We start from the raw sequence: 13006 nt of genomic DNA, 5'->3' as shown, positions 1-13006 counted from the left end.
GTTTGAGCCAGGTCTGAGGAAGGGCAATTTTACGGCATTGATGAAACAGGGGATCTTTCAGGCCTCTCATTTTTTAACAGGGGAAGCATGGCCCACAATATTTTCATTGACAACAGGATCTTTACCATACCGTTTGGATTTTTGGCGTGAGGTACAGCTGAGACATTTTTTGAACACTTTAATCCTGCCAAGTAGTTATGGGCGCACTCTAACAATCTTTGAGGAATATTGTAACGGAAACAGTGTATTCCACCAAACCCTTTCTAAAACGTACGCGTTGCTGGTAGCACCCTCGGAGGACTTTAGGTTGCCCTTTTTTAGGGGGTGGGAGAGAGATCTGGGTCGAACCTTTACGGAAGAGCAGTGTACTAATATGATACACAATATATTTGAGTCGTCAATCTGCATAAGAATGCAGGAGACAAATTTTAAGATTCTGTCCCGGTGGTACCGCACCCCAGCATTCCTAAACAGATGCTACCCGGAGGTATCAGATAATTGCTGGTGTTGCGGGGGAAGGAGGGGATGCTAATGCATATTTTTTGGTCCTGCCCCAGAATAGAGAACTTTTGGAAGGAAGTCCGGAGAATTGCTCAAAAATTTAGTGATCAGGAGATTCCGGAGGATCCATCTTTCTTCCTATTACAAGATACTAAAATCCCAGTTAAATCATATAAGAAATCTATTCTATGTCATCTGCTGAATGCAGCTAGAGCATGTATTCCACTCACTTGGAAGCAGGCACAACCACCAACGGTAGGATTGTGGCTTAAAAGAGTAGAACAATTGAACCTTATGGAAGATTTGGTTTGGACATCCCGGCAAAAAAGAGGGATATATCTGAAAACATGGTCTCCATGGAATCTTTTCATTAATACCGAAGAGGGAAAAAACCTTATAGATGTAAGTTTTAATGACTGAAAACAGAAGATGTGGCCATTGGATTCTTGGCAGGGGAGGGGGATGTGGGGGAGAGGGGGAGGAGGAGGGGATGGGGAGGCGGGAGATGGGCTCTGCCCCTCCCTCCCCTTAGGGTTTTATTTATTTGTTTTTTAATTTTTTTTTTTTTTTTTTTATGTCTTTGTTGTTTGTTTTTTTTTTGTAAATATAGAGCTAAGAGAGAGTTAGACGCTTAAGGAAAATATAGATAGAACCCCCCAGGACGGAGTTGGAGATATATTTTGATTAGGGACAGGAGAGGATCTCTGCCTTAATGCGTTTGGGGGATTGTAATGAGGTTTTGACTTTGTTGTAATTAGAGAGCATGGTCTTGGCTTTAGAAAAAAATTAATTTATTTGTATATTAGATTAGCATATAGACATGCATAATATGTTATATTTGATGTTGGTAAAGTGTATGCCTTTCTTCCTCTTAAATCAGTAATAAAAATATTAAATATGAAAAGAAAAAAAAAAAAGGGGGAAAAAAAAGCAAAAGGGACAAAGGTCAAGGTCAGAGTCAAAGGTAAAGGTCAATGCATTTTGGTAAGGATTAAAAAAAGCATTTTTCAATTTAGTATCATGTCAGTGTGTTTTAGGTAGGATAAAAAAAGCAAAATTCACACTATTGTTTCTGGGGCCTACTACCTACTACAGGTACAAACAACAAATAACATACACAAATGTGGTATCGCTGCGATCATCAGGAGCAGGAGAATTTATTTTGGTTTATTTTTTGGCGGTAGGTTATGGTAAGTGCAAGAAATATATAGTTAAATATTAAAAAAATTATAATTTTTGTACTTCCATGTTTTGCCAGTTTTCCTTTGATAATACAAACATATCAGGAGGTATTCATTACCACTTACCACCAAATGAAATTCCAAATTGTCCTGAAAAAAAAATGTTATAATTCATCTAGATTCACTAAGTACTTGGGATACTAGGTATAGTTTTACTTACACATGTCAAAATTGCAAAACTGGGTTCAGGTGTTAATGTTTATTCTATGCCAGACATACATTAATCGAAATTCGTCCGGCTCACCAGGCTTGCCCCCCCCCCCCAGGCAGCCACCAAAAGAATAAAAATAAATTTCAACATGGCCCTGTAAAAAAAATAATAATAATAAAAAAAAGTCCTTAAGTGCACTTTGTTCGGGCGCCGGACACAGTGCACTATGAAAATCGCCACGTCTATGCAATCATGAGATTGCAGATGCGGCACTTCATTGGCGGGGTTTGGAGCTGCTTTGTGGCGCAATCCATCGTGTCGAGCAGCATCCGCCTGGCGCCTGTAGTATATCACTACGGCGGGGTGCTTTGTTCTCAGTGTGAGAACAAAGTCACTTCTGGCACCCGGCGGGCTACAAAAAGATGGCCGCCGCCTTATCCCCTTGTGTTCAGTGGAGAGGGGAGGCCCACTGAACACACGGAGAAGGACAGGAACTAGCTGCAGCTGAAGGGGAGAGACAGACGCGGCATGAAGGAGGGCTGTGTTACTGGGGACACAGATGTGAGGAGGACTCTGCTCTGCTGATGAGGACACAGATGTAAGGAGGGGCTCCGCTGGGGACATAGATTTAAGGCTGGACTCCGCTGGGGACACAGATGTAAGGAGGGACTCTGCTGGGAACACAGATGTAAGGAGGGGCTCCGCTGGGGACACAGATGTAAGGAGGGACTCCGTTGGGGACACAGATGTAAGGAGGGACTCTGCTGATGGGGACACAGATGTAAGGAGGGGCTCCGCTGGGGACACAGATGTAAGGAGGGAATCTGCTGGGGCAGCACAGTGGTGTAGTGGTTAGCACTTTCACCTAGCAGCAATAGGGTCGCTGGTTCAAATCCTGACCACGACACCATCTGCCTGGAGTTTGCATGTTTTCCCTGTGCCTGCGTGGGTTTCCTCCGGGTACTCCGGTTTCCTCCCACCCTCCAAAGACATGCTGGTAGGTTAATTAGATCCTGTCGAAAAATTGGTCAAATATGTGTATGTTGTATGTGTATGTGTTTGTAAGCGTGTCATGACCCCATGGGGCAAAGGACCGAGTTGGACACTGGCGGCAAAAAGCGCCCTGAGCCAATTCAGGTTGCATAGGTAGCGCTATACAAGTCACTCATTCATTCATTCTGCTGGGAACACAGATGTAAGGAGGGGCTCTGAGATCAAGATCCTGCCCAGAGGAATATCGGATCACTCACCAATGTCTTGTGTTATACAAACGGTGACACCCCCAACTGATAGAATCTGGCGTCTATCTAGATTTTGGATAAACAACCCGACTATAGAGTTTGAAATAGCCACTATGATTAAACAATACTGGTTGATAAATGCTAATTTTACCTCACCGGGTAATGACTGGGATGCCTTTAAGGCCTATATTAGAGGATGTTATATGGCTTCTATAGCTACGGAACGTAAAAATGACCAGATCACACTGGAGGAGGCTGAAGCCAAGGCCCAATCTCTTGAATCTGACTTTGCCCTTACGGCTAATCCCATTACAGGACAGGACATGAAAGCGGCCTATAGAGAGGTTTTGCTTTTAAGGGTGGCCAAAGTACATAAACGACAATTAGTTCAGTCACAAAGAATCTTTGAACAAGGGGAAAAAAACGGGTCGGCTGCTAGCCTGGATCGCTAAAGAACAATCCCCGACTTCCACTATAGCTAGTATCCAGGCGACAGACGGAACAATAATGACAGACCCGTCAGATATAAACAACTGTTTTATGGAGTTCTACTCCGCACTATATTCGTCAAAAGCAGGATACTCGGGGGAAGAGTTGTCTAGGTTCCTGGATGAGGTGGAATTTCCCACTCTTACCCCGGATGCACAGGAGTCCCTAGATAGCTCAATCTCCCTAGAGGAGGTACAGCTGGCACTGGGCTCTCTACAATCAGGCAAGACTCCGGGTGCAGATAGGTTTCCGCCCGAGTTCTATAAACAACATATGGAAGAAGTGGCACCTAGATTACATAACATGTTTACCAAGACACTAAAAGAAGGAGCCCCCCCCCCCCATCCATGGCACAAGCCATAATAGTTGTTGTACCTAAACCAGGGAAAGATCCCCAACTTTGTTCGTCCTATAGGCCCATTTCTCTCCTGAATTCTGATGCCAAAATATTAACCAAAATTCTTGCCAGACGCCTTAACGAGGTAATACTATCGTTAGTACATGAAGATCAATCAGGTTTTATGCCAGGCAAGGGCGCAGATATCAACCTGCGGAGACTTATGCGGTCTTGGCCTCGGGGGTTGGGGACGTTGACCAAGCGGTAGTGGCCTCCCTGGATGCGGAAAAAGCTTTCGATTCCGTGGAACGGAACTATTTATGGGAGGTCCTCCGCAGATTTGGATTTGGTCCCGTCTTCATCTCCTGGGTCGAGGCTGTGTACAGATCCCCGACAGCCAGGGTGCGCACTGGAACTGTGCTCTCTCCACCTTTTCCCCTCCGTAGGGGAATGAGACAGGGCTGCCCACTGTCTCCAGGGCTCTTTGCGCTGGCGATAGAACCCATGGCGATACTTATTAGGTCCACCTCCCAAATACAGGGTATAGGCATAGGTCCGCCACAGGAAAAGGTGTCATTATACGCGGATGACACCTTACTATATCTTAAGGATGACGGAAGCTCCTTGCAACAGGCACTTCAGGTCATAGATAGATGCGGGCGTTATTCGGGAATATGTATTAATTGGGGAAAATCAGTCTTGTTCCCACTGCACTCTGGAGTTGCTCCTTTGAACTCGGATGCTCAGCTCCGACGGGTGTCCCAGTTCAGATACCTCGATGTAGAGATTCATAGGGACCTTCGCCAATTCATTAGCCTCAACTTGGCCCCGGTGATGTCTCAGGTGACCCACCGATTTACAACATGGAGATCTCTCCCCCTCAGTCCAGTGGGCCGTGTAAATTTAATTAAGATGTCAATCCTGCCCAGGTTCAACTACCTTTTTAGACAAACTCCCGTTCCCATACCTATTTCCTTTTTTAACAAACTGGATAGTCTGGTCATCTCCTTCATTTGGAATAGGAAGGCCCCCAGAATAGCGAAAACAACCTTACAATTACCGGTTACAATGGGAGGCCTGGCACTCCCATGCTTTCTAAAATATTATTGGGCTACAGTCCTGGTGATGCTAAAGTGGTGGTTGGCGGAGGAACCTTCTAACCCGGCATCTACTGTGGAGGCCGTGATGCTTGGTTCCTACTCGGAGTTAAGAAATCTCATACATAGAGGCCCCCGCTCTAATTTGAGGGTGTCTATTCCCATGAAGACGACTATTAGGGTTTGGGATACGGTGAACATGAAATTTGGGAAACAAAATACGTGGTCCCCTGTGACACCACTTTGGGGTAACCCGAAGTTGAGTCACTTTCAGTCAATACCAGATCCCGTCATATGGGCTAGATACAGATGTACGGAGGGACTCTGCTGGGAACACAGATGTAAGGAGAGCTCCACTGGGGACACAGATGTAAGGAGGGACTCCGTTAGGGACACAGATGTAAGGAACGACTCCACTGATGGGGACACAGATGTAAGAAAGGGGCTCCGCTGGGGACACAGATGTAAGGAGGGACTCTGCTGGGAACACAGATGTGAGGAGGGGCTCCGCTGGGGACACAGATGTAAGGGGGGGCTCCGCTGGGGACACAGATGTAAGGAGGGGCTCTGCTGATGGGGACACAGATGTAAGGAGGGGCTCTGCTGATGGGGACACTGATGTAAGGAGGGGCTCTGCTGGGGACACTGATGTAAGGAGGGGCTCTGCTGGGGACACTGATGTAAGGAGGGACTCCGCTGGGGACACTGATGTAAGGAGGGACTCCGCTGGGGGGGCACCTGATGTAAGGAGGGACTCCGCTGAGGGGCACCTGATGTAAGGAGGGACTCCGCTGGGGGGACACAGATGTAAGAAAGGGGCTCCGCTGGGGACACAGATGTAAGGAACGACTCCACTGATGGGGACACAGATGTAAGAAAGGGGCTCCGCTGGGGACACAGATGTAAGGAGGGACTCTGCTGGGAACACAGATGTGAGGAGGGGCTCCGCTGGGGACACAGATGTAAGGGGGGGCTCCGCTGGGGACACAGATGTAAGGAGGGGCTCTGCTGATGGGGACACAGATGTAAGGAGGGGCTCTGCTGATGGGGACACTGATGTAAGGAGGGGCTCTGCTGGGGACACTGATGTAAGGAGGGACTCCGCTGGGGACACTGATGTAAGGAGGGACTCCGCTGGGGGGGCACCTGATGTAAGGAGGGACTCCGCTGAGGGGCACCTGATGTAAGGAGGGACTCCGCTGGGGGGCACCTGATGTAAGGAGGGACTCCGCTGGGGGCACCTGATGTAAAGAGGGACTCTGCTGGGGGCCCCTAATGTAAGGAGGGACTCCGCTGGGGGCACCTCATGTGAGGAGGGACTCCGCTGGGGGCACCTGACGTAAGGAAGGACTCTGCTGGGGGCACCTCATGTAAGGAGGGACTCCGCTGGGGCACCTCATGTGAGGAGGGACGCTGCTGGGGGCACCTTATGTAAGGAGGGACTCCGCTGGGGGAACCTGATGTAAGGACGGACTCCGCTGGGGGGCACCTGATGTAAGGATGGACTCCAATGGGGACACCTGATGGCATCTGGTGGCAGGTGAAGTGGCAGGTGACACGCTCAGGGCTCCCACTGATTCTGCATTATGGTGAGTTGAATGATTTCATTTTATATTACAATGTAATAATAGAAATAATGCACTTCAATCATCCTGACACCATAACAACCATGGTGCCGGGATGATTGAAGTGCTAACACCAGGTGTTTAGAGTATCTTTATCTGCTGATTTTTAAACTTTCTAGAATACACATATTTCTATTGTTGTGTAGGATCTGGGCCTGCTGTCCCTCCCTCTCCCTTCATCCCTCATTCACCTCAGATGCTAACCACACCCCCTTAGAGCCACACATTTAAACCACGCCCACTATTTCGCTGAAACCACGCCAGTTTTCCCCACGTCGGAGGGGTCAAAAAGGAAGGGTGGGGTCTGGAGCCCCCCCATCCTAAAACTTCACCAGCCGCCACTGTTGTCAAGTCATTATAATCAATGGACTTGTGTACAACCAATTTGTTGGAAAATTTTCTCTCAATCAGTGCCGCTGGCGAAAGCCGGCAGTGCTGACGAGTGTATTCTGAGGGCTGGGCAAATTTCCACACTGTCAGAAACGATTCAGCGGGAGTGATTTCCCCATCCACATCAAGTGCATGGATGGGGGAATCGAGTCCTTTTTTTTTTGTTCAACTTGCTGGTTCCCTCCGTCATGAAGAGGTTAAACACAAAAATCAATATTATTATGTATTGATCACGATAGCAGATCTGTTGGTTTTTCCTGTAACAGGCTGACATTGCTTTTCATTCAGCAGTGAAAAGTCAGCAGCATAACAAAACCAGAACATCACCTAAAAATATTAGCTCTGGTATGCATGATCTCCATACAATACCAGAGCTCATATTTTTAAGTGATGTTAAAATTGTATGCTATTTTGTACCAATAAAAAAACTTTTTTTACATCAAGCTATGCTTCAGTGTGACCCCTTTCTGCTGCCTAAAAGACCCTGGGAGCGTTTTTCTGTTTTTATTTTATAACACTTGAGGCGCACAGCATTCCCTTACCCATGTGGGTGGGTTCCTCTCTAAAGTCAGCAGGATTGTCACCATACGGACAGGTAGTTGTAAGTAAGCAATAAATAAATTAAAGCGGAACTTCACTCTCTCTTCAATCAACATTGACTATTTTTAATCCATATGCAGCTAGCATCAATAAACAGACAGGAAAGTATATTATATTTACTTGTTTTAAACTTTTTTTAATTTACAGTTTCTTCAGGTACCTCCTGGTTTCCAGGCCTAGGCAAATGATGTCATACATCTCAGGAGTCTTCAGGAGGGGGGAAGGGTTTTTTAAGCTAAGCACACCCTGTTGCTTGCATGCCTGAGCTAAGTACAGATGGATTCCAGGAAGTAAATGTTGCATAAATCATCGGTTCTTACTCAAGATGGCCACGGCCAGAAATGCTAGGGGTTGTTTTTCAAAGTGACTTCTCAGTAAAATAAAGCATGGAGACATGGATGGATGGTGGATAAGTTTGCTTTGAATATTAAAAATGAATTAAATAGACTTTTTGGGTTTGTGGTGCTTGGCTGTAGTGTAGTTCCACTTTAAAGCTCAACTACGGCCAACACTTTTTAAGTAGTTACAGCAGCAGTTTCTTTTTCTTTTGAAAAAAGAAAAAAAAAAGGTTTAAATCAGATGAATAAGAGATGACCATTATAAACTCCTGCAGCAGTAAGGTGAGCATGTACGTGATATTTCAATTATAGGACCAAAAGGGGCCACATATTACCTATGTGATGGATCCTTGGCTCCATTGTGATACCAGTCTAACATTAAACATTCAACATGAAGTTTTTTGACCTTCTCCAGATTGGACTGCCCTTCATCAATCTCATTTATAAGGAGTTTTATGTCTTCACTCTGCATATCAGAAAGGTTGTAAAGTAGAAGCGGGAATATTAGGTCACAATAAGCAATAAATCACAAAGCATGTATTAAAAGATATGTCTTTAAAGATGTATTAAGATGTCTTTTCAATGTATTTTAAGACAAGCATTTTAAAAGAGATGAGTAAATGTAATGATCTTCCCAAGGTATTATTATTATTGTTATTATTATTATACAGGGTTGCTAGTTTACAATGTAGAGGGGAGACAGTACAATTACAATACAGTTCAACACAGAAGGGACAGGAGGGCTCTGCTTGTTGAGCTTACGTCAAAGTATAGTTCAAGAACCTTTAATGTATCCTTTATAATTTTTTAAGTACATGGGGCAGTCATATTTACATATGCATGTGCTGCACCCTGATTTTCAGTGCTACATCATTGTTTTGCTTTACTGTTCCTTTTCATAATGCAAGTTTATGATGTGCAGACAGAATGAAAACAAAATTGCCCTTTTTTTTTAATTCTGGATAGAGCAGGGAAAGTTTAGAACCCCTGTCAGGTTTTTATTGCAGTCTGCCCCCTCTGTGGGGAAATTTACCCTCTCTATTTTTCCCGGTGACCATTGTCACAGGACTAAAAGTGTGGGAAAGTTCAGAATTTTGGATTGTTAAGAGGAACGAAATAGAGGTGACATTTTCAATTGGGGCACTTGCTCCAGTGAGAGGTGTCTAAGAGAGGATTTTACCCTACTTTGCAGAGATTTCTTCTCACCTCCTGTTGTGTCTCCAAGACAGGAAGTGAAGGAAAATCTCTCCAATGGGATTAAAAAAACAAAACTCAACAGGGGTTCTAATTATTTCCTATTCTATCAAAAACAAACACACCCTTTGGCTTTAGATATACAACATACTGTAAATGAATTACCCTAATAACTAAAATATGTGCCAACTGAAAGTACACTATACCTTCCCTTTTACAGCAGTCAGATGAGTTGGTGTTTTTTAGAGACATGTGCAATTCGTTTAGCAATGAATCGAAATTCGGCCGAATTTTGCATCTTTCGGATATTTGGATGCATCTGAATGCCCGAAGAAAAAAATAACGAATTTCAACAAAACTTTGTTGTCGGAAAGTCCGATCATGTGTACACAAGTCCGTCGCACAAAAGTTCACGCATGCTCAGAATCAAACAGAAGGAGCCGAACCTCCTTTTTCTCGGCTTGTCGTACGTCTTGTACGTCACTACGTTCCCACGTTCATAATTGTTGGCCAACATTTGTGTGACCGTGTGTATGCAAGACAAGTTGGAGCCAACAACCTTCGAACAAAAATCCACGGTTTTGTTGGCGGAAAGTCCGATCGTGTGTACGGGGCATTACAGTCCAATCAGCTGATTCATTTTGTGCTGGAGGTTGGATTACTGGGAAAGTGCATTCCTGAGAACTGATGAGAAGGGTGTTGTATTGTATTTGAGCAGAGGAGAAGAGATATTGTCATTGTGTGTGTTAATAGATTCAATAAACAAACGACTTTCCAAACTATGAATCCTTTCACAAATATATATACATACATAAATATCGACTCAATTTACATACAAAACGAATCAATTTGGTATAACGAATATCGACACTCTACAGAAATAACGAATTATCTGAAAACGAATTAACGTATAATAACGAATATAACAGAACAACATTATGTATTTTACAAATAAAAACGAAACTAAATTTTCTGTTGTGCACAAGTCTAGTTTATCTAATTTTCTCTTTACATCAGCTGATAGATGGTGAGAAGATATAACCTAACACCATGCTTCGAATTACATTTGGGCAGTGCACATAGGAAAGTTAAGATGAGTTCACATACACTATATTGTCAAAAGTATTGGGACGCCTGCCTTTACACGCACATGAAGTTTAATGGAGTCCCAGTCTGTCTGTAGGGTTCAATATTGAGTTGGCCCACCCTTTGCAGCTATAACAGCTTCAACTCATCTGGGAAGGCTGTCCACAAGGTATAGGAGTGTGTCTATGGGAATATTTGACCGTTCTTCAAGAAGTGCATTTGTGAGGTCAGGCACTGATATTGGACGAGAAGGCCTGGCTTACAGTCTCCACTCTAATTCATCCCAAAAGTGTTCTATCGGGTTGAGGTCAGGACTCTGTGCAGGCCAGTCAAGTTCCTCTACTCCAAACTCGCTCACCCATGTCTTTATAGAGCTTGCTTTGTGCACTGGTGCGCAGTCATGTTGCAACAGTAAGGGGCCATCCCCAAACTGTTCCCACAAAGTTGGGAGCATGAAATTGTCCAAAATGTCTTGGAATGCTGATGCCTTAAGAGTTCCCTTCACTGAAACTAAGGGTCCAAGCCCAAACCCTGAAAAACAACCCCACACCATAATCCCCCTCCACCAAATGATTTGGACCAGTGCACAAAGCAAGGTTCATAAAGATATGGATGAGCGAGTTTGGGGTAGAGGAACTTGACTGGCCTTCACACAGTCCTGACCTCAACTCCATAGAACACATTTGGGTTGAATTAGAGCAGAGACTGCAAGCCAGGTCTTCTCGTCTAACATCAGTGCCTGACCTCACAAATGCACTTCTGGAAGAATGGTCAAACATTCCCATAGACACACTCCTAAACCTTGTGGACAGCCTTCCCAGAAGAGTTGAAGCTGTTATAGCTGCAAAGGATGGACCAACTCAATATTGAACCCTACGGCTGGGATGCCAATAAAGTTCATGTGCGTGTAAAGGCAGGTGTCCCAATACTTTTGACAATATAGTGTATATGTGGCTTTGATTGGCAGTCCAGAGTCCGGTGCGTTTATGTTCACCGGTTCAGGTGCAAATTTTTCCCTGAATTTGCACCTGAAACGGACCCAAAAACGCACAGGACCCATTTCAAAAATGCATCACGGCCGCCCGCACATGTGTTAAACGGCTGCATTGAAAGCTGATCACATTCACATGTTATGTGAATTGGATGCAGTTATAATTGCATCCAGTTCGCACATATGTGAACCCAACCTCAGAGTTCAGATCATTTGGCTGCAAGTCATTAGATCGTCATATGCATAGACAGCTTTGATTTACTTGTGTTCAGGACCATTCCCCACCAACTGCTAACACCTGATATAAAGGAGTTAAATGAACACCTCTTATTCAGCAAGACAAAGTGCAATGTGCAACCATGGTAACCAATTAACTCTGATTTCAGTATAATGAAAATCCATTTGGATGTATGGGTGACTGCACTTTGTACAATGCCTTCTGCCTTCTCAATAAGCCCATATTACTCTTTACACTGCTTTAGTAAATAAGTCTAATATACTGCTGCGGTTCATTATAACTTTTGTTCATGTTAACAACAGTGAAATTGCTGGTGCAAAGTGACATTCTTGGGATAATTAATCATGTACTTGTTTCTGCCTTTTTTCAGTCTGTCTGAATTCAGCTCTAGCTGAGGGACCAAATCTTTGCAAATTATATCATTTGTCTATTAGACTAGCCCCCAGGTTGATGAAGCCTAGACAGTTTGGTGGTTATTTACTAAAACTGGAGAATGCAAAATCTGGTGCAGCTCTGCATAGAAACCAATCAGCTTCCAGGTTTTATGGCAAAGCTTATTTGAACAAGCTGAAGTTGGAAGCTGATTGGCTACCATGCACAGCTGCATCAGATTCTGAGTGCTCCAGTTTTAGTAAATCCCCCCTTTGTATAGGTAACAAACAGCAGTAAGTGGATGGGGACCACAGATATGAATATGTAATCAATATATGACCACTCACCCAATCACAATCACCTAATACGCAATCACATACAGCCATTATCAGAAATAACAATCAGACCCGATCATAAAAAATCAGATCTCTGTCACATCATTTGGCCATGTTTCCTTAACATTCACTTAATGTTCATTACAGTCATATAGTGGATGTGTACATAAAAAAAACAATCTCTGGACTCATTTTAACTCACTTCTAATGCCCTGTCTGAAGTAGGAATTCATCAATGACATTGCTACAGTTACCTATGTGCGATTTATATGCAGGAACCTACCACAAAAGGTTGTGGAGCATCAGGATCTTTTAGTTGACTCGTATAAGCATGGGAACGGCCACTGGTCTTGCTGGAGAGCTCATGCAAGAAGTTATTAGCCTCTGTATCATCACAGTTAAATGAGATTGTATGGATAGGAACGAGTCTGAACAGTTTGATGTGTTCAAGAATTGTTTCTGTAGGCTACAAATGTAAAATGTAGACAATAAAGATATCAGAGGTTAGCATGTCTGTTATTTCAGAACTCTTCAATTACCACTGTTTAGTGAAAATGTTGAACCTTTTGTTTAACTAAATTGCACCATATTAACTACATGATTAGATATTTCCAAAACCCACTTTGTATCCTACAATTTTGGTAACCCATGTTTATTAACTAACTGTTAGGTGAATGGCTCAAAGACCTCATTTAGGCCTGATTCACACCTATGCATTTTTAGTGCTTTTTGCATTTTGCAGATTTCCACTACAGTTCATTTAACATGGTTTCCTATGGA

The 13006-nt window shown here is 43.9% G+C and overlaps 1 protein-coding gene across 1 annotated transcript in view; it reads right to left on the bottom strand.

Annotated features, from left to right (window-relative positions):
• The window catches only part of VWA3B (von Willebrand factor A domain containing 3B), a 288159-nt gene that overhangs the window by 204644 nt on the left and 70509 nt on the right, over positions 1–13006 (bottom strand). The window contains exons 14-15 of the mRNA XM_073614648.1: positions 12510–12692; positions 8346–8476 (exon numbers count right to left, since the gene is read on the bottom strand). Of these exons, the coding sequence (XP_073470749.1) occupies positions 8346–8476; positions 12510–12692 (314 nt within the window). The remainder of the gene's footprint in view (positions 1–8345; positions 8477–12509; positions 12693–13006) is intronic.

This window comes from Aquarana catesbeiana, linkage group LG02 (genome assembly GCF_042186555.1).
Source record: "Aquarana catesbeiana isolate 2022-GZ linkage group LG02, ASM4218655v1, whole genome shotgun sequence".
Classification (NCBI taxonomy): domain Eukaryota; kingdom Metazoa; phylum Chordata; class Amphibia; order Anura; family Ranidae; genus Aquarana; species Aquarana catesbeiana.
This window is presented reverse-complemented; position numbering and strand designations above follow the sequence as displayed.